This window comes from Chiloscyllium punctatum, chromosome 36, assembly GCF_047496795.1.
Source record: "Chiloscyllium punctatum isolate Juve2018m chromosome 36, sChiPun1.3, whole genome shotgun sequence".
Classification (NCBI taxonomy): Eukaryota; Metazoa; Chordata; class Chondrichthyes; order Orectolobiformes; family Hemiscylliidae; genus Chiloscyllium; species Chiloscyllium punctatum.
Window position 1 is genome coordinate 11841567 of NC_092774.1, and position 20995 is coordinate 11862561.

The window sequence follows — 20995 nt, forward strand, 5'->3', positions numbered from 1 at the left end:
AGGCCCCATTTGGAGTACTGTGTCCAGTTTTGGTCCCCACACCTCAGGAAGGACATACTGGCACTGGAACGTGTCCAGCGGAGATTCACACGGATGATCCCTGGAATGACAGGTCTAGCATATGAGGAACGGCTGAGGATACTGGGATTGTATTCGTTGGAGTTTAGAAGATTAAGGGGAGATCTAATAGAGACGTACAAAATAATACATGGCTTTGAAAAGGTGGATGCTAGAAAATTGTTTCTGTTAGGCGAGGAGACTAGGACCCGTGGACACAGCCTTAGAATTAGAGGGGGTCATTTCAGAACGGAAATGCGGAGACATTTCTTCAGCCAGAGAGTGGTGGGCCTGTGGAATTCATTGCCACGGAGTGCAGTGGAAGCCGGGACGCTAAATGTCTTCAAGGCCGAGATTGATAGGTTCTTGTTGTCTAGAGGAATTAAGGGCTACGGGGAGAATGCTGGCAAGTGGAGCTGAAATGCGCATCAGCCATGATTGAATGGCGGAGTGGACTCGATGGGCCGAATGGCCTTACTTCCACTCCTATGTCTTATGGTCTTATGGATGTCTGGTCAGCACCGAAGAGTTTGATCCAAGTGTCTGTTTCTGTGCTGTATATCTGTGACTCTGGCTTTCCACAAACATTTGCCACATCTTTACGTTCAGTTTCTCTCTAATGTCGGTGTTAATACCTTGATGTCTCACTTTGCTGCCCCACTTTCCCGGAGACGTTAACCATTTTGTGTCTAGTTCTTCTTCAAGAAGCTGCATTGCAGGTTCACCCTGAATTGACACTCTTCCCAAATCAGACCTGCTTATTCTCAGCAGGATCCCAATGTTGTGAAAGATATTAACTTTCAGGTGGAGGTATCCAAAATTCAGAGAGATGTCAGTCTTGATGTTTTTGCTTTTCTGCCCCTGTAAGATCCTGAATCAGCACCTTCAGGGGAATTAGTTAGAGCGGAGTGAGAACACAGAGGGGAAGGGAGAGTGGGATGGTGCTTTCAATTTTGTGAAATAACAAAAGAAAAGAATATTCCACAGAAAGTAGAATTCCTTGTTCTGAATTTCTACCCTGCACTGACAGTGATGATATTTTGTAATCTCTTTTTCCATTTTGAGGATCTGAAGACGGAAGTTTCAAAATCAACAGATGAAGGGCTTATGCCCAAAACGACGACTCTCCTGCTCCTCAGATGCTGCCTGACCTGCTGTGCTTTTCCAGTGCTGTAATTTCTGACTCTGACTCTCCAGCGTCTGCAGTCCTCACTTTGACGTCAATGTTTGACAGTCACTTAGTCCATCGGGACCGCAACGGTTTTTGACTGTGATTCTGTGAGAAGGAGCAAAGCGTTTTGGTTCCTGTTTGGGTACATTTTCAGCATCAGTGGGACTGGATGAGAGACCCTACCATTGCAGTGCACTGAGTGAGGAGCGTGTAACAGCTATACGGTCTGGAAAGGGGAATGCACGGTGGGAAGGGTCTCCACACATGTTTGTGTGCAGCTAAAGCTTCGGCCATGGAGAAACCCGAGGAATCCCGCCCTGTGGAGAAACGGTGGAAGTGTGGCGACTGTGGGAAAGGCTTCCGTGCTCCGTCTGCCCTGGAGGTTCATCGGCACATCCACACGGGGGAGAGGCCGTACTCCTGCCCCGAATGCGGTAAGGGCTTTAGCCAGGACTCTACCATGCTGACCCACTGGCGTATCCACACAGGGGAGCGGCCCTTCAACTGCCCCGAGTGTGGGAAAGCCTTCAGGAATTCCTCGAACCTGCTCAGGCACCAGCGGCTCCACACTGGGGAAAGGCCCTTCAGCTGCCCCGAGTGCGGGAAGGCCTTTGTCCGGGCCTCCCACCTCCTGACCCACCAGCGGGTCCACACGGGGCAGAGGCCCTTCAGCTGCCCTGAGTGTGGGAAGAGATTTACCCAGGCCTCCAACTTGCTGACCCACCGGCGGGTCCACACAGAGGAAAGGCCCTTCAGCTGCCCCGAGTGCTGGAAAGGATTCACCTGCTCCTCCCACCTGCGGAGGCACCAGCGAGTTCACCTGCCATCGCAGGGGGATTGAAGGAGCGACGGCCGAGTGCCATTATCGATTGGACTATCAACCCGGTTCCGGGGACTCCCGGGTTTGAATCCCACCGCGGCAGATGGCGGAATTGGAATTTGGTCAGAAATCTGGAGTTCAGAATCTAACGGTGAAACCATTTTTGGGGGTTGGGGGTGGAGAAACCCCCATCTGATTCACTCCCGTCCTTTTTGAGGGAAGGAAACTGTCGCGGTGGGAGAGGATTCACTCAGTCGTTCCAGCTATCTCCTTTACCCGGTCTGGCGTACACGTGACTCCAGACCCACAACAGTCTGGTTGACTCTGCACTGCTGCCCCCCGGCCCCCCCAACTGGCAAATGCGTGGAGAGAAACTTACTTCCACATTCACCAATTTCAACCCATACCTTGTCTCCAAGTATTTCCTTTGGGTTACGGCTGTAGCAAGGACCCAATTACAAAGGGACAACTCTGTGCTGACCAATAGTAAAGGAGAGGGGTGGCAGTGTGTGCGCTTTGACCTTGAGCTGCTTATTTTTTTTAAAAAAAGCAACTTTTTCTACGTCTTTTTGGTGAGGGGGGTGCGGGGGTGGAATCTGAAGCTGTAACAAAGTTGGGTCACAATAAAGGTTACCTGAAATTACTTCCTGCCAGACTCAGGCTCTCATTGAAAGTTTTGAGCTCCAAGAGGTTTTTGTTTTAAAGCTGCTCGTTTTTTTTTGCAGCCTCCTGCACTGAGTTTCCAATGTCGTGTATCAGATGGAGCAGTGAATGAGGAGCTAGTATCGTTAGAAATTGTAAATTTTTTGTGCGTGCAGGTACTGCATTGTTTCATCAGCTTTGTAAATATTCCTGGCAGCACCAGGAGGTGTGGGTCATGTTCTCTAGATACGCGTATCTTTACAATTAAGAACACCTAAAATGATACATTGAGAAACATAGTTGAAGTCTGAAAGCATGTTAATTTTTTGAAAAGAGCTGTTGAAACCTTTTCTGAAACTTGCACTGAATTATATGCAGTTTAACCACAGCTCAGCACAGGTTGGAAGGGGTGAATGGCCTGTTCCTGGTCTTGTGAAATTGGTTCTGACGATGTAGAAATAGTCATAGAGTTGTACAGCATGGACAAACCCTTCAGTCCACACCGACCAGCTATTCTAAACTGAAGGGCTTTTTCCTGAAACGTTGATTTCGCTGCTCCTTGGATGCTGCCTGAACTGCTGTGCTCTTCCAGCACCACTAATCCAGATATCCTATATTAACCTAGTGACCCATTTGGCCAATGTCCCTCTGAACCCTTCCTATTCATATCCCCATACAGATGCCTTTTAAATGCTGTAATTATATCGGCCTTCACCACTTCCTCTGGCAGCTCATTCCGTAAATGCAGCACCCTCCCCGTGAAAAGGTTGCCCCTTAGGTCCCTCACAAATCTTTCACCCCCCCACCCTAAATCTATGCCCTCTAGTTCTGGACCCCTCCCTTACCCCCAAACCTGGGGAAAAGAGATACAAAAGTTCATTTACTCCCCCCCAACAGGATAAAGAGTTGCCCAGAGGGAGGGGGTCTCACTCTGAACTTCACAAGACCAGTTCTGCGCAGTGACATCAACAATGGAGCGAGGGGGTGGGGCCACGTGTCTGGGTAATGGGGGTGGGGCCAAGGTGTCTGGGTAATGGGGGTGGGCGGGGTCAGGGTGTCTGGGTAATGGGGGGGGCAGGGTCAGGGTGTCTGGGTAATGGGGGTGGGCGGGGGCAGGGTGTCTGGGTAATGGGGGTGGGGCCAAGCCGATTGCAGTCCCTGCACCATTTTCAAAAATCCCAATCCGAGGAATCCGCCCGAGGCAGATGGGAAACTGAAGCCTTTCCCACAGTTGCCACTCTTCCACAGTTTCTCCACGAGGTGGGCTTCCTCGGGTTTCTCTATGGCTGAAGGGTCAGCCACACACAAACGTGTGAGGAGCCCCTCCCCACCCTGAATTCCCCTTCCCAGGCCGTATAACTGTTTCAGGCTCCACACTCAGTGCACTGCAACAGTGGGGTCTCTCATCCAGTCCCACTGATGCTGAAAACATCCTCAAACAGGAACCAAAAAGCTTTGCTCCTTCTCACAGACTCCTAGTTGAAAACCGTTGCGGTCCCGATGGATTGAGCGACTGTCAGACATTGACGTCAAAGTGAGGACTGCAGACACTGGAGAGTCAGAGTCGAAAAGTGTGGCGCTGGAAAAGCACAGCAGGTCAGGCAGCATCCGAGGAGCAGGAGAGTCAATGTTTCAGGCATAAGCCCTTCATCCTTTGATTTTGAAACTTCTGTCTTCAGATCTTCAAATACTCTGTAAAGAGAGATTACAAAAGGCATCACTGTCAGTGCAGGGTAGAAATTCTGAACAAGCAACTTTACTTTCTATGGAATATTCTTGTGTTCTGTTATTCCACAAAGTTGAAAGCACCATCCCACTCTCCCTTCCCCTCTGTTCTCACTCCACTCTAACTAATTCCCCTGAAGGTGCTGATTCAGGATCTTACAGGAGCGGAAAAGCAAAAACATCAAGACTGACATCTCTCTGCATTTTGGATAATTCCACCTGCAAGTGAATATCTTTCACAACACTGGGATACTGCTGAGTGTGAGCAGGTCTGATTTTGGGAAGCAAAAAAAAAGTGTCAATTCAGGGTGAACCTGCAATGCAGCTTCTCGAGGAAGGACCAGACACAAAATGGTTAATGACCCCGGGAAGGTGGGAGCAAACGGAGACACCAAGACATTAACACCGACATTAGAGAGAAAGTGGACCTACTGACGTGGCAAATGTTAGTGGAAAGCCAGAGTCATCGAGATGTCCAGCACAGAAACAGACCCTTCTGTCCAACTGATCAGTACCAATCAGATATTCTAAATTAATCCAGTCCCATTTGTCAGCACTTGGCCTCTGTCCTCTAAACCCTTCCTATTCATATCCCCATCCAGATACCTTTAAAATGCTGTACTTGTACCATCCATCACCACTTCCTTTGGCAGCTCAATCCCTACATGCAGCACCCTCTGAATATCGGAGTTGCCCCTTAGGTTCCTTTTAAATCTCACCCTCGCCCTGAGCCTATGACCCATCCTGGGAAAAGACCTTGCCTATTTACCCTCTCTATGCCTCTCATGATTTTATAAACGTTTGTAGGGTCACCCTCAGCCTTTGGCACTCGACAGAAAAGAGCTCCACTCTGTTCAGCTCAAACCCTAACAACATCCTTGTCAATCTTCTCTGAATCCTTTCAGGTTTCACAACATCCTTCCTCGAGCAGAGAGACCAGAACTGCACACAATATTCCAAAAGTAGCCAAACAAATGTCCTGGAGAGTGCACAACGTAACCTTCCAACTCCAATACTCAGAGGACGGGGAAAGTTTTCAAAACCCACCAAGGACAACTGGGAAAGAATGGAGGGACAAACCGAACCTTCGAGGGTCAGCTTGGAACATCAGGGCGGGGGGATGGGAATGAGGGAAAGAAGCTGAATGTGCTGGAGCCAAGGTGCAGGAAGAACAGAGGATGCAAAACCGGCTTGAAGCTGCAATGAGGAATATTGCATGTGCTGTACTTGTACCTGTTGCAGTTACTGGTGGGAATAGGGTGCATTTTAAACATCAAAACAGAAAAGATATCCAGCCCTCCCCCCTCCCAATCTCTATCCTTCAGTCCCTCCTCACCCGGGTAACTAAGACACATACCTGAGTTTGCGGAGTCTGCTCCATCCCTGGATTCACTCCAGTTGCTGCAAGTGACCAATTTCCCCTCCTCCCATCTCTGTCTCCCTCCCAGGATGAAGAGTTGCCCAGAGGGAGGGAGATTCACTCAAACGGACAGGGCCATTTCCCTGCTGTGACATCAACATATCAAGAGGCGAGTCACAGTTTGCAAAACCCCTTCCCTTCAGAGAATCCTGACAGTGTGGAAGCAGGCCACTGGGCCCAAAGACTCCATACCGACCCTCTGAAGGTTAACCCACCCACACCCGTTCCCCTACACCTGTTGCTCTACATTTACCCTGACTAACCTGCACATCCCTGGGCACTATGGGTAATTTGGCATAGCCAATTCCCCCTGAACCTGCAAATACAAATTCACCCCCATGGATATGTGTGTGTGTGTGTGTTTGCATGAAAGAGAAAAAAAAATCGACATCAGTATATCTCTGCTGGGTGCTAATAGTTCGATGGAAGGGAGACTACATTCCCCAAGTTGGGCACCATGAGAATCCTGGGAGAGCCCTAATTCTGGTTTACTTCGGAATGAAGAAACATTCAGCAGAAGCACCTATTTATTTCTAATGTTGTTTCATTTTTCTTGTTTAATTCCCTGTTACGACTACACTCTGTGCCTGGATGGTTGACAGGCTGGGAGATTGTGGGTTGGGGCTTGATGACTGAATGTTTTATTGTTCCAGAAGGTGTAATAGGGAACAGGGAGAACAACAGAGGACAGAGAGATCAGGACCTGAAATCCGAGGTGACACCAGACTACCCTGTGATCAGTGCTTTGATAAGCACAGCCAACCCTCTACCTTTACCTCGCTTCCTATCTGACTATCCCCTCGATATTCAGGATCCAATCCTTGTCATCCTGAAGCTATGTCTCTGTAAGGAGTCTCCGATCATAATTATTCACTTCAATGTGTGCAGTTAATTCATTCACTTTTGTTACAATGCAGCAAACATTCAGACACACTGTTTTTAGTTTCAATTTTTGTGATCTTTAGAATCCAGTTTCGATTGCTGGTATAGTTACTCCCCTTGTCCCTTTCCATTGTTCTCTGATGTTCATTTTCCACATCACTACACTGCTCACCGGCCTTGATTTGGATTGGCCATGCTAAATTGGCCACAGTGCCCAGGGATGTGCAGGTTAGGTGGGTTAGCCATGGGAAATGAAGGGTTATAGTTTCATAGTAATAGAAGCAGGAGTAGGCCATTTGGCCCTTCCAGCCTGCTCCACCATTCATTAAGATCATGGTCGATCTATCCATTGTCTCAGCTCCTCCCTGCATTGTCCCAACTACCCTTCATTCCCCTACCATGCAAAAACCCATCCAACTGTGTTTTGAGTTTAGAGTCATAGCGATGTACAGCTTGAAAACAGACCCTTTGGTCCAACCCTTCCATGCCGAAACAGATATCCCAACCCAATCTTGTCCCACCTGCCAGCACCCAAACCATATCCCTCCAACCCCTTCCTATTCATATACCCATCCAAATGCCTCTTAAATGTTGCGATTGCACCAGTCTCCACCACATCCTCTGGCAGGTAATTCCATGCACACATCAGCCTCTGTGTGAAAAAGTTGCCCCTTTGGTCTCTTTTATATCTTTCCCCTCTCACCCTAAACCTATGCCCTCTAGTTCTGGGCTCCCCCACCCCAGGGAAAAGATTTTGTCTATTTATCCTATCCATGCCCTTTATGATTTTTATAAACCACTATACGGTCACCCTTCAGCCTCTGACGCTCCAGGGAAAACAGCCCCAGCCTGTTCAGCCTCTCCCTGTAGCTCAGATCCTCCAACCCTGGCAACATCCTTGTACATCTTTTCTGAACCCTTTCAAGTTTCACAACATCTTTCCGATAGGAAGGAGACCAGAATTGCATGCAATATTCCAACAGTGGCCTAACCAATGTCCTGTACAGTCACAAATGACCTCTCGACTCCTGTACTCAATACTCTGACCAATAAATGAAAGCATACCAAATACCATATTCACTATTCTATTGACCTGTGACTCCACTTTCAAGGAGCTATGAATCTGCACTCCAAGGTCTCTCATCGTGAAAATGCCTCTCCTGCTTCCATGGGCAGGGAATTCCATAGATTCACTCCTGTCTGGGAAAAGCAGTTCCTCCTCATCTCGGTCCTAAATCTGCTCCTCCTAATCTTGAGGCCTGGTCTCATCCAGCAGCAAAAATGACTCGATAGGGTAGGGCTTCATCCCCACAGTGCAACAAATTCCCACCTTCCATCAAAATCCTGGATGTACTCACTTACTCACTCAGTTGCTGTCTCACAAATGCAAGATTTCATTGTAACTTCTGCTCCCATTAAGGGCAAAACATCTTTGAAAGCTGCTCTGAAACTCCAGCCTTCACAATCACACCTCTGCTTTCACTGAAGAAGATTAGAGTCATACAGCACGGAAACAGACCCTTTGGTACAACTCGTCCAGGCTGACCAGATATCCGAAACTAATCTTGTCCCATTTGCTAGCATTTGGCCCACATCCCTCTGCGTCTGAATGGGTACATGAATAGGAAGGGTTTTGAGGAATATGGGCCACATGCTGGCAAATGGAATAGATTGATTTCAGATATATGGTTGGCATAGACGAGTTGGGCTGAAGGATCTGTTTGGGTGGTGTATGACTCTAACTGTCTTCGGTGAAAGCAGAAGTGTGGTTGTGAAGGCAGGGCTTTCCGAGCAGCTTTCAAAGATGTTTTGCCCTTCTTAGGACCGGAAGAAGTTAGAATGAAATCTTTCATTTGTGAGACAGCAACCACGAAGTGAGTACATCTGGGATTTTGGGAGAAAGTGGGAATTCATTGCACTGAGAGGATGAAGCCCTACCCTATCCAGTCATTTCTGCTGGTGGCTGAGACTAGGCCTCAAGCTTTGGGGGGAGTAGGTTTAGGACTGAGATGAGGAGGACGAAGTGAGGGCTGCTGGTTTTCCCAGAGAGTAGTGTATCTGCAGAATTCTCTGCCCGAGGAAGCAGGCTCCAAAATGCCCCGGTCCTAATTCTTCAGCTTGACATACCCGTGACTGTAAACTTTGAAGTGCTTTGGTTAACTGATGCAAATATTTCCCACTTGTCCAACAATCCAGTGTCAGCTGTTTCAGTCATTTGAGATGGTTTTGATTCATCTACTAAATACATCTACTCTTATTAGACAATATTCATGACAATGTATGGGAGGTGATACTATATATGCAAGTTGTAGACCAGTAGAAAAGACCGACCAGGCAAGGAAGTGGTTAACAAACACAGGGCATCCCTTTTTTTCTTTTTTTCTTTCTTTTTTTCTTCTTTAACCCCCACACTATCGCCTAACTGCGGTAGTGCTTATTTAGGGCATCCCTCTTAGAGTATGCACCTTGTTTGTTCACAAATTAAACACGCTTCAGATCTTTTCCTAGCTGCTTTCCCAAAATCTGGGTGCCACCAGGTTTGTGAGCGTGTACAATAATGTACATCATCAACTGAAATAGGCAGCAGCAAAGAGTGAACACAAACCAGTCCAGCAGGGGGCACCCATGTTTTGGTTTGAGTATTGAGGGAGTGCCCTTTTTGAGGCCCCTGTGATATCAGTATCATACCCAGGCTAATGTGCATTGAAACCAGATTATGAAGTGTTAACTTTCCTGCAAACTTCTGCCTGTGTGCGTCTCTCTGTAACATTTTCCAACTTGCTTCATATCTCAATTTGTCAGCTTTTGTTTATTCCTTCCTTCCAGGGTTAATGAGGCACTCACATTCCAGAACAGTCCAAATTAGGGAGTTGAGCCTCCTAAATCCTGGCTGTGACACTTTGCTGCTTAACCAAGTGTGCAAACTCTCAGCTGTTCCATTTGCAAATCGAACACTGTTTTCAACACAAGTTGTTCTTGTCTCTGCCTGAGTCCACAACCTGGGGGAAGTACAACGGAGTCTTTAATTGTTGCCCAATGTGTCCTGTATGTCGAATTCATTCAAATCTGGACATCCTGAAGTGAGCAATTATACTTCAGAATTCTACTCGCCATTTAAGACTAATATTGGGCACTCGAACAGATCGGGGGCATCTTGAAGGATGGCACGGACCTCAGACAGAATCTTACATGGATTCATGCAATTTTTGAGCGAAGTAAGGCATAATTCTGCAAGTGCGAATTCACCCAACAAACTTGTGTGTGTATGTGTGTGCACGTGTTGGGGGGAGGGGGAGGGGATGTATATTTGCAGATACATTCTATGTGCAATTTTTAAAGCAAAACTCTGCAGGCAGTCAATACATGTAATAGTTTGTAAGTTTGACTTTGGAAATAGAACCACTCTGACTCAAGATTGGGATACAGGCAGACTCTGACCTCACACCTTTAATGCATTGTCTGAGCTGAGATGTGAGCTTTTGCTATAAAACCGTGTATTCTCAAAGGTGACAACAAGAAAGTCTGGGATTCACATTGTAATGAGACCTGCAAACTATTTGAAAAGGTGGAAGACTTAACAATCCAGGTTTGTTGAATATACCATTTCAGTGGCAGGACGCTGGAATGTTTTGCTCTAAATTGTGTCTCAGGATCTTATCCTCCACAACCACCTGATGATGAGGCAGCACTCCAAAAGTTACTGCTTCCAAAGAAGCCTGTTGGACTACAACGTGGAGTTGTGTGATTCTAGAATCTGGTCTCCAGCATCTGCAGTCCTTGTTTTTACCTCATTGATTTTAACCCTACTGCGAATCCTCTTGCAAGGATGCCTGCCTTGAAGAAGTTTTCCCCCTCTGTCTACAAGAATCTCAGGGAGTCCCTCTCCCACTGCAACTCCCAGGTCATTTCCTCTGCCCTGAGGCTCTTCAACCATGTCCTGAAACAGACTCGCTACCACAGCCCCATTCGCTTCCTAAGTGCCTGCCTCCGTAACCAACTCATCCTACACCGAATCTGGACCACCTTTAACCAAACAGAGCTCGGATCCAAACAGGCCACTCCACCCTCCTGTCTGACCTATCACCTTCATCCCCACCCCTATTCACCTATTGTACTCGATATTACTTTCTCCCCACCCCCCTCTCATTTATCTCACCACCTTGCAGGCACACTGCCTCTATTGCTGATTAAGGGCTTTTGCCCGAAATGTCGATTTTCCTGCTCCTCAGATGCTGCCTGAACTGCTGTGCTTTTCCAGTACCTAATCTAAAGTGGATTGGCTATGCTGAATTACCCATAGTGTCTAAGGATGTGTAGGTTAGGGTGGATTGGCCGTGCTCAACTACCCATAGTGCCCAGGGATGTGCAGGTTAGGGTGGATTGGCCATGCTGAATTACCCATAGTGTCTAAGAATGTGTAGGTTAGGGTGGATTGGCCGTGCTAAACTACCCATAGTGCCCAGGGATGTGCAGGTTGGGGTGGATTGGCTATGCTAAATTTCCCATAGTGTCTAGGGATGTGCAGGTTAGGGTGGATGGGCCATGCTAAATTACCCATAGTGCCCAGGGATGTGCAGGTTAGGGTGGATTGGCCATGCTAAATTACCCATAGTGTCTAAGGCTGTGCAGGTTAGTTTGAATGGGCCATGCTAAATTAGGCATAATGTGCAAGTAAGGTGCATGACTGAGGGTTAAACGTAGAGCAGTGGGGACAGGGGGAATGGGTGTGGGTGGGTGACCCTTGGGAGGGTCGGTGAGGCCGAGTGGCCTGCTTCCACACTGTGGGGATTCTCTGAAGGGAGGGGGTTTGGAAAGTGAGTTGTCCTCCCCGTCTGCTGCTGGGGCCGCGCATGCGCGGTGCGGCGGCCCGCTGGAGGACTCGCCCCGCCTCCTGTCCCGTCACGTTTCCTCGCCCCGCCCCTAGTTCCTTTGTGACGTCACAACGCGGAAGTGGCCCTGTCCGTTTCAAAGTGAATCTCCCTCCCTCTGGGCAACTCTTCATCCTGGGAGGGAGACAGAGATGGGAGGAGGGGAAATTGGTCACTTGGAGCAACTGGAGTGAATCCAGGGAGGGAGCAGACTCCGCAAACTCAGGTATGTGTCTTAGTTACCCGGGTGAGGAGGGACTGAAGGATAGAGATTGGGAAGGGGGAGGGCTGGATATCTTTTCTGTTTTGATGTTTAAAATGCACCCGATTCCCACCAGTAACTGCAACAGGTACAAGTACAGCACATGCAATATTCCTCATTGCAGCTTCAAGCCGGTTTTGCATCCTCTGTTCTTGCTCCACCTTCGTTCCTGCACATTTAGCCTCTTTCCCTCATTCCCAACCCCCCGCCCTGATGTTCCAAGCTCCATTCTTTCCCGGTGGCGCCCATTACTCTTGTCTATTTCTTGCCTTATCCGGCCTTGTGTGTGAACAAAGTGTTAACGTATATCCTCTTTCACTGCCAGCTGCTTCCTTGTTTGCGAAAGCAACATTTCCTCCCATTTTCCGCCGACACTGAGCCTTCTGACCTCCTTGATTGTGTTTTTTTGTTTTTGCAGAAGCAGGAAATAGATGGTTATAACTGTTTGTACGAGCACATCTAGTTTAATCTACACCCCCTCCCCTCACAGCACCTTTATCTGTTTGTCTGTAACATTGTTTGCAGGCACATTTCATGTATGCACGTTTTAGCTAATACAAAAGCAATTATATATTTCCTTCACATAGCTTTCATTCTTGTTAACTCCACTGTTGGCTGAAACAATTATACCCTGATGTTAGTTCATTTACTTTGCAGAAGCAATTATGGTTGCAGAAGTAACACTGCTTTACCTATATCCCACAGGGGTGACCCTACAACCTTGTATAAATAATGTGGGGCATGGCGAGGGTAAACAGACAAGATCTTTGATCTGGGGTTGCTCATAGGTTTAGGGTGAGATTTAAAAGAAACCTAAGGAGCAACTCCTATATACAGAGGGTGGTGTGTGTAAATGTTGGGAAGCATTTAGAGGGACATGGGTCAAGTGCTGGCAAATGGGACTAGATTGATTTAGGATATCTGGTCAGCATGGACTGAAGGGACTGTTTCTGTGCTGTACATCTGTGATTCTGGCTTGCCACTAATGTTTGTCACGTCTGTATGTTCAGGTTCTCCCTGGTGTTGGTGTTAACGCCTTGGTGTCTTATTTTGCTCCCCACATCCTGGGGACATTAACCATTTCCTGTCTGGTTGTTCTGATCTGGACTGCTGTCCGGATCTTTGGATTTCTGGGATTGGTCAATAAGCACACCTGGAAATGACTCTTTGTCAATCACACAAGCAATAGTTTATTCTTTGATACGGCCGGGTCGGTAGACTCTGATCAGCCCAGAAGGATTAGATTAGATTCCCAACAGTGTGGAAACAGGCCCTTCGGCCCAACCAGTCCACACCGATCCTCTGAAGAGTAGCCCACCCAGACCCATCTCCCTCTAACTAATTCACCTAACATTACGGGCAGTTTATCATGGCCAATTCACCAAACCTGCACATCTTTGGATTGTGGGAGGAAACCCACGCAGACATGGGGACAATGTGCAAACATAGCCAGTCCCCCGAGGCTGGACTCGAACCTGGGACAGTGGTGTTGTGAGGCAGCAGTGCTAACCACTGAGCCACCGATGAGTACTCCTAGAGTGCCAAAAGAATCCGCCGACTTTTACAGAGTTTGGATAGAACTTATGTACATTGTTTAGACTCAGACATTGAGCATGATCACATAGTAACAACCAATCAGATCCCGCAAGGTCCTCGTGCATTTTTGACTTAGCCTAGGGTGGCATGGTAGCTCAGTGGTTAGCTACTGCTGCCTCACAGCACCAGGATCCCAGGTTCGATTCCAGCCTTGGGTGACCGTCTGTGTGGAGTTTGCACATTCTCCCTGTGTCTGTGTGGGTTTCCTCCGGGGGCTCCGGTTTCCTCCCAGAGTCCAAAGATGTGCAGGTCAGGTGGATTGGCCATGCTAAATTGCCCATAGTGTTAGGTGCATTAGTCAGAGGGAAAATGGTCCTGGGTGGGTTACTCTTCAGAGGGTCAGTGTGGACTGGTTGGGCCGAAGGGCCTGTTTCCAAACTGTAGGGAATCTAATCTAATCTATCATAATTTCTTGTAGACAACCTGTTCTTGGAATCGTATTTGTCCTGGCTAGTGGTGAGGATTAAACGTTACTTCTGCGATTGATGGTTAGGTTCAGATTTGTTACTTCTGCATTTGCAATTTTTTTCACTGGACTTACATCCGTCTGTGGATTCTTGTTTGTTCTGAGTCGTATCTGCCTGACTCAGTCCCACCGAGTTAGCCAAGCAGAAGCTATTTTGTCCTACCTCCCATGTTAAAGTGGAGATTTGAGGTGGCCCAGGGAATCCTTTGAGAACTCAGACCTGTAACGCCTCACTCTTGGTTTGTCCTGGAAATCATTCTCTTTGGAAGCCTGGAATAAAAATCTCTCATCATAAAGCCCCAAAATGCAATTCAATTCAATCCATAGCAGATAAGCACTAAGAGTTAATTTTCTACGGGTTTCAACAGTCTCAGCACTAAAATGGTCTCACAAGGGAACGGCTGTGAATGTTATCACTTGGTGTCCTGTTCACACAGATTCACCGATGCTGAGGCAAACGTTCTTAATTGCATTACAGCATCCTGTTATCACTTGGTGAGCCCAGGTATCCCTATCTTTAAGTTCTCTCCTCATTCTGAGCCTTCCTGCCTGTTTATTTTCTAGTGCAGTAAATGTATTCAATGATTCAGCATTACATTTTAGTCTGAATGTTTAAAGACAAGTTTTAAGGCTATAGACTTCATCACCCAGATGCCCACACCCTCATTCCTCCCTTTGATTGCACCGCGATCACTGAAAGAGAAGGCTAGTCCAAACGAATGCCCTTCAAGGTGGTCCAGCCATCAACATCCTGTAGAGAGGCACCACCATCTTCGCAGCTCATCTGGTCATATTTATCATCGCCATCGACACGTGTGGGTGAGCCATCAGATCGCGAAAGGAACATTTTCTGGGGCAAATCTATATCACTAAGGGCCCTCATAAGCCTAGCAATTAAATAGCTAACAATACCAATACCGACAAACAGACATAGCTAAATTGATAAGCCAATTGTACCATCGGCCCGATCTGCAGTTTCCCCAACTAGTCCCTTCAGTCATTCTGTCACGGAATACCTGAATCTCTTCTTGTATCTTAGTTAATATTGCCAGTGAGATCAGGAATACCCATAGTGCATTTATCTTGGACAATGGTGCAGACCTCACCCTCCCGGGCGAGTATATAGTCTAAGGCATATCAATTCTGCACAGAGTAAAGACACAGGTCTGATAATCCCAGTTTACTCTGTTCCAGAGCCTCTTTACTCTTATTTCCTCAATTGGTCAGGCCGCAAAAGAGGGAACTGCGGTTCTGTTGACTTGTCAACCCTGCCGATCCTTCCAACCTCAGGGTACTCTGGATTCCCCAGCCTATCGGGTGTCCTGTATTGTCACCCAGTCCCTTGGGATCCTTCCAGTTGGAGCAAGGTTGGCTGGGAGTGACCGCTGCATCCTCCGCAGATGGAGATTCCATCGACTTGTCCACTGGCCTGGACAAGGTACTGTTGTGGGAACAAGGGCTCCGGTAGTGACGTTATGAGAGACATCTTTGCCATCCAGGACAAGGAAATTGGTAGCTTTACCTTAGCTGAAGAAATAATAGTCTGGTTTGGTGTATATTAGGGAGAGTTTGTCAAAAGAGGTTACTGAAATGTTACAGCAGGGGGTCTGGTCAGGTCTACAGGAGTATAGGGTCAACGTTTTGCAAGAGGAGTCGCTTGAGCGCTGTAAAAAATGGGCCAAGTGACTCGAGCACTTGCAGTGTATGGGAGACAATGGTCCTCAGAATGCTGTTCCCGTTGGGCTCTCCCTTCGCTCTATTGTACATGGTCTTGGTGACAGTATCAGGTTCTGAAAAGAGAAAAGGCCTATAAATCCGCAAGGATCTGTTTTGGGACCATTGCTGTTTGTCATTTTTATACATGACCTGGAGGAAGGGTTAGAAGGTTGGGTGAGCAAGTTTGCGGATGATACGAAAGTCGGAGGAGTTGTAGACAGTGAGGAAGGATGTGGCAGGTTACAGCGGGATATAGAGAAGCTGCAGAGCTGGGCAGAAAGGTGGCAAATGGAGTTCAATGTAGCTAAGTGTGAGGTGATTCACTTTGGTAGGAGTAATAAAAAGATGGATTACTGGGCTAATGGTAGACTACTTGGTAGTGTGGAAGAGCAGAGGGATCTTGGTGTCCATGTACACAGATCTCTGAGAGTTGCCACCCAGGTAAATAGTGCAGTGAAGAAGGCATATGGCGTACTGGCTTTTATTGGTAGAGGAATTGAGTTCCGCAGTCCTGAGGTCATGCTGCAGTTGTATAAGACTCTGGTGCGGCCACATCTGGAATATTGTGTGCAGTTTTGGTCGCCATACTATAGGAAGGATGTGGAGGCACTGGAACAGGTGCAGAGGAAGTTTACCAGGATGTTGCCTGGTATGGTAGGAAGATCCTATGAGGAAAGGCTGAGGCACTTGGGGTTGTTTTCATTGGAGAAAAGAAGGTTTAGGGGTGACTTGATAGAGGTGTACAAGATGTTTAGGGGGTTAGATAGGGTTGACAGTGAGAACTTTTTTCCACGTATGGAGTCAGCGATTACAAGGGGGCATAGCTTTAAATTAAGGGGGGGGTAGATATAGGACTGATGTTAGGGGTAGGTTCTTCACTCAGCGAGTCGTAAGTTCATGGAATGCCCTGCCAGTAGCAGTAGTGGACTCTCCCTCTTTATGGGTATTTAAGCGGGCATTGGATAGGTATATGGAGGATAGTGGGTTAGTGTAGGTTAGGTGGGCTTTGATCGGCGCAACATCGAGGGCCGAAGGGCCTGTACTGCACTGTATTCTTCTATGTTCTATGTTAAATGCACAAGGGAAGGGTTCCATTCCAGGTCTATGTGCCACATAAGGCCTGCTGTACCCCAGGCAGTGTTACACCAGCTGTTTGTATACACAGACCGGAGGTATTGGAAAGTGATATTTCTCTTCACAGGATCAGCAGTAGGGAGTCTGACAAATAGAATGGAATCGGGGACTGGGGACGGGGCAAGTAAGTCATCTCCCGATAGAGAGGAGTAACATACTACTGCCTCTGGGGTGAAGAGCGTTCTGTGGGCCTGTATAAATAAGTTCCTTGTGGATTGAGGAGTTTTCCCTATCAGGTTTCCCTTTTCTCGAGTCGGCCCGTCCTACAAAAAGGGATGGTGTTCCTGGGCGCCCTTAAAATATTTACCATAATGACGGGGTTGATCATTTTTATCCTCACTAGGCTTGCGTCTGCAGGTAAGATCAAAAAGACAGGTTCGGTAACGCCATGGTAACTCCCCCTGATTTCTACTGTCCAGATGGACCATCTGGTCTTTCTGATGGAAGAGTCCATTACAATAATCAATCTTCATCACGTTCCACACGTCAAAGGCGTCTGGTCCGGTGCACTGGACGACATCTCCTCAGTATGGGTGGTGGATAACCTCTGATCATTCCCGGTCCCATCCATACTTAGAGCCTTTCCCCATCAGGATGTTGTACGTGATCAGAAAGGTGAGGAGATAAGTGATCCCCCACATGTCCCTCCTCTTAGTTCAAGTATCTGTAATAAGATTAACATTAGAACAACAGCAGGATTCAAAAACCCAAATGGACAGGGTCCACTCCTTTTGTTCAGATTCCAGGATTCTCTCCTCGTCTTTCCCCCTTTTGATTGGTGCGGTCAATCAATTTACAATGGTGCCGTTGGACCCAAGCTGAGCGCCCAGCAACTTTGGCCGACGGAGGGGTGGGAAGTAAAACCTGGAAGGGGCCATCCCAATGAGGTTGGAGACCTTTGCCAGTCCAGTCCTTGACGAGCACCAACGAACCAGGGTCTACCCGTGACGAGGCTGAAAGGGAGGGAACATCGCTGTAGGCCGCACGCTCCTGGGAGTAAAAGGCACACATAACATTCATTAGAGCAAGAACATAACCAATCATTGCTTCGGTCACGTGGTGGACGTGGACTGAGAAGGGAGCTGAATCGTTCCAAAGGGTACGGAGGGGGTGACCAGTGAGACTCTCAGCTGGAGACAGTCGTGTCTTGCCCGCAGACATGGATCGCATCTGGAATAAGGCCACAGGGATTAACATAAACAGGAGGGGCCAGACTCTGCCATTAATTTGGCAAGTTTAGTCGTGAGTCTGGTTAAAACATTCAACAAGGCCGGCCGCCTAAGGATGATAAGTACCATGCAGTTGCCGACAAATACAAAGCTGGGAACAGAGTTCTCCGTTAATATTACCTACAAATGTGACTGGAGTCATAGAGATGTACAGCACAGAAACAGACCCTTCGGTCCAACTCGTCCTTGCTGACAAGAGAGCCAACCCAATTTCGTCCCAGCTGTCAGCACCCGGCCCATATAGGGGCCAAGTGATGGCAAACGTGACTAGATTAATTTAGGATATCTGGGCAGGTTGGGCCAAAGGGTCTGTTTCCGTGCTGCGTGACTCTAATTGTCTTCAGTGAAAGCAGAAGTATGGTTGTGAAGGCTGGACTTTCAGAGCATGTTTTGCCCTGACTGGGAGCAGAAGAGTTTGACTGAAGTGTGTCGGTGTTAATGCCTTGATGTCTCATTTTGCTTCACCTTCTCGGGGTCATTAACCATTTTGTGTCTGGTCCTTCCTCAAGAAGCTGCATTGCAGGTTCACCCTGAATTGACACACTTTTTTTTTATGCTTCCCAAAATCAGACCTGCTCACTCTCAGCAGGATCCCAGTGTTGTGAAAGATATTAACTTTCAGGTGGAGGTATCCAAAATTCAGAGAGATGTCAGTCTTGATGTTTTTGCTTTTTCTGGCCCTGGAAGATCCTGAATCAGCACCTTCAGGAGAATTAGTTAGAGTGGAGTGAGAACAGAGGGGAACGGAGAGTGGGATGGTACTTTCAGTTTTGTGGAACAACAAAAGAATATTCCACAGAAAGTAGAATTGCTTGTTCTGAATTTCTACCCTGCACTGATAGTGATGACTTTTGTAATCTCTTTTTGCAGAGTATATGAAAATCTGAAGACTGAAGTTTCAAAATCAATGGATGAAGGGCTTATTCCCGAAACATTGAGTCTTCTGCTCCTCGGATACTACCTGACCTGCTGTGCTTTTCCAGCGCCACATTTTTTGACTGACTCTCCAGTGTCTGCAGTCCTCACTTTGATGTCAATGTCTGACAGTCTCTCAATCCATCAGGACCACAACGATTTTTGACTGTGATTTCTGTGAGAGGGATCAACGCTTTTTGGTTCCTCTTTGAGGAAGTTTTCAGCATCAGTGGGACTGGACGAGAGACCCCACTGTTACAGCGCACTGTGTGTGGAGCCTGAAACAGTTATACGGCCTGGGAAGGGGACTTCACGGCAGGGAGGGGCTCCATACGTGTTTGTGTGCAGCTGAAGCTGTGGCCATGGAGAAACCTGAGGAATCCCGCCCTGTGGAGGAACCGTGGAAGTGTGGCGACTGTGGGAAAGGCTACCATTTCCCGTCTGCCCTGGAGACTCATCGGCGCAGTCACACCGGGGAGAGGCCATTCCCCTGCCCTGTCTGCGGAAAGGCCTTCAGACATTCCTCTAACCTGCAGGCCCACCAGCGGATCCACACGGGGGAAAGGCCCTTCCGCTGTCCCGAGTGCGGGAAGGCCTTCGGCACATCCTCCCACCTGCTGACCCACCAGCGGATCCACACAGGAGAGAGGCCATTCACCTGCTCTCAGTGCGGGAAGGGCTTCAGGTATACCTCCCACCTGCTGATCCACCAGCGTATCCACACGGGGGAGAGGCCCTTCAGCTGCCCCGAGTGCGGGAAGGGCTTCAGCACTTCCTGCAACCTGCTGACCCACCAGCGGATCCACACCGGGGAGAGGCCATTCAGCTGCCCCGAGTGCGGGAAGGGCTTCACCTGCTCCTCCAACCTGCGGAACCACCAGCGTGTCCACACGGGGGAGAGGCCCTTCAGCTGCCCCGAGTGTGGCAAGGGCTTTGCCCAGGTCTCCTCCCTGCTGACCCACCAGTGGGTCCACACCGGGGAGAAGCCAGTCACCTGCTCTCAGTGCGGGAAGGGCTTCACCAGCTCCTCCAACCTGCTGGCCCACCAGCAGATCCACACCGGGGAAAGGCCCTTCACCTGCTCTCAGTGCGGGAAGGGCTTCACCTACTCCTCCCACCTGCGGAAGCACCAGCGAGTTCACGTGCCATCGCAGGGGGATTGAAGGAGTGACGGCCGAGTGCCAATATCAATTGAACTGTGGACCTGTTTCTGGGGAGTCCCGGGTTTGAATCCCGCCACGACAGATGGCAGAATTGGTATTCGGTCAGAAATGTGGACTTCGGAATCTGACGATGAGACCGTTTCAGGGAGGGGGTGGTGTGGGGGAGAAAGCCCCCATCTGATTCCCTCTCTCCCTTGTTAGGGAAGGGAACCGCCATTGTGGGAAAGGATTCACTCAGTCGTTCCAGCTGCATCCTTTACCCGGTCTGGCCTACACCTGACTCCAGACCCACAGCAGTCTGGTTGACTCTACACTGCCCCTTCCTGGCAAATGAGCAGGGAGACACTTACTTGGAGACAGGGTATGGGTTAAAATTGCTGAGTGAGGCAATACTTCCTCCGGGTTACGGATGTACCAAGGATCCAATTACAAAGGGACAACTTGGTGCTCGCCAATAGTGAAGACAGTGAGGGAGGTGGGACAGGGGAGGTGTGGTGTGTGCAGGCAGTCAATACATGTAATAGCTTGTAACTTTGACTTTGGAAACAGAACCAGTCTGACTCAAGATTGGGATACAGGCCGACTCTGACCTCACACCTTTAATGAGCTGAGATGTGAGCTTTTGCTATCAAACCTTGTTATCTCGATTCTGGGATTCACATTGTAATGAGACCTGCAACCTATTTGAAAAGGTGGAAGACTTAACAATCCAGGTTTGTTCAATATACCATTTCAGTGGCAGGACGCTGGAATGTTTTGCTCTAAATTGTGTCTCAGGATCTTATCCTCCACAACCACCTGATGATGAGGCAGCACTCCAAAAGTTACTGCTTCCAAAGAAGCCTGTTGGACTCCAACCTGGAGTTGTGTGATTCTAGAATCTGGTCTCCAGCATCTGCAGTCCTTGTTTTTACCTCGTTGATTTTAAC

At 48.3% G+C, this 20995-nt stretch overlaps 1 protein-coding gene across 1 annotated transcript in view; it reads left to right on the forward strand.

Moving 5' to 3' along the window:
• The window catches only part of LOC140460002 (uncharacterized), a 69547-nt gene that overhangs the window by 9759 nt on the left and 38793 nt on the right, over window positions 1–20995 (forward strand). Inside the window, exons 3-5 of the mRNA XM_072554407.1 lie at window positions 1446–2057; window positions 2774–2866; window positions 19116–20051. Coding sequence (XP_072410508.1) covers window positions 1446–2057; window positions 2774–2866; window positions 19116–20051 — 1641 coding nt within the window. The remainder of the gene's footprint in view (window positions 1–1445; window positions 2058–2773; window positions 2867–19115; window positions 20052–20995) is intronic.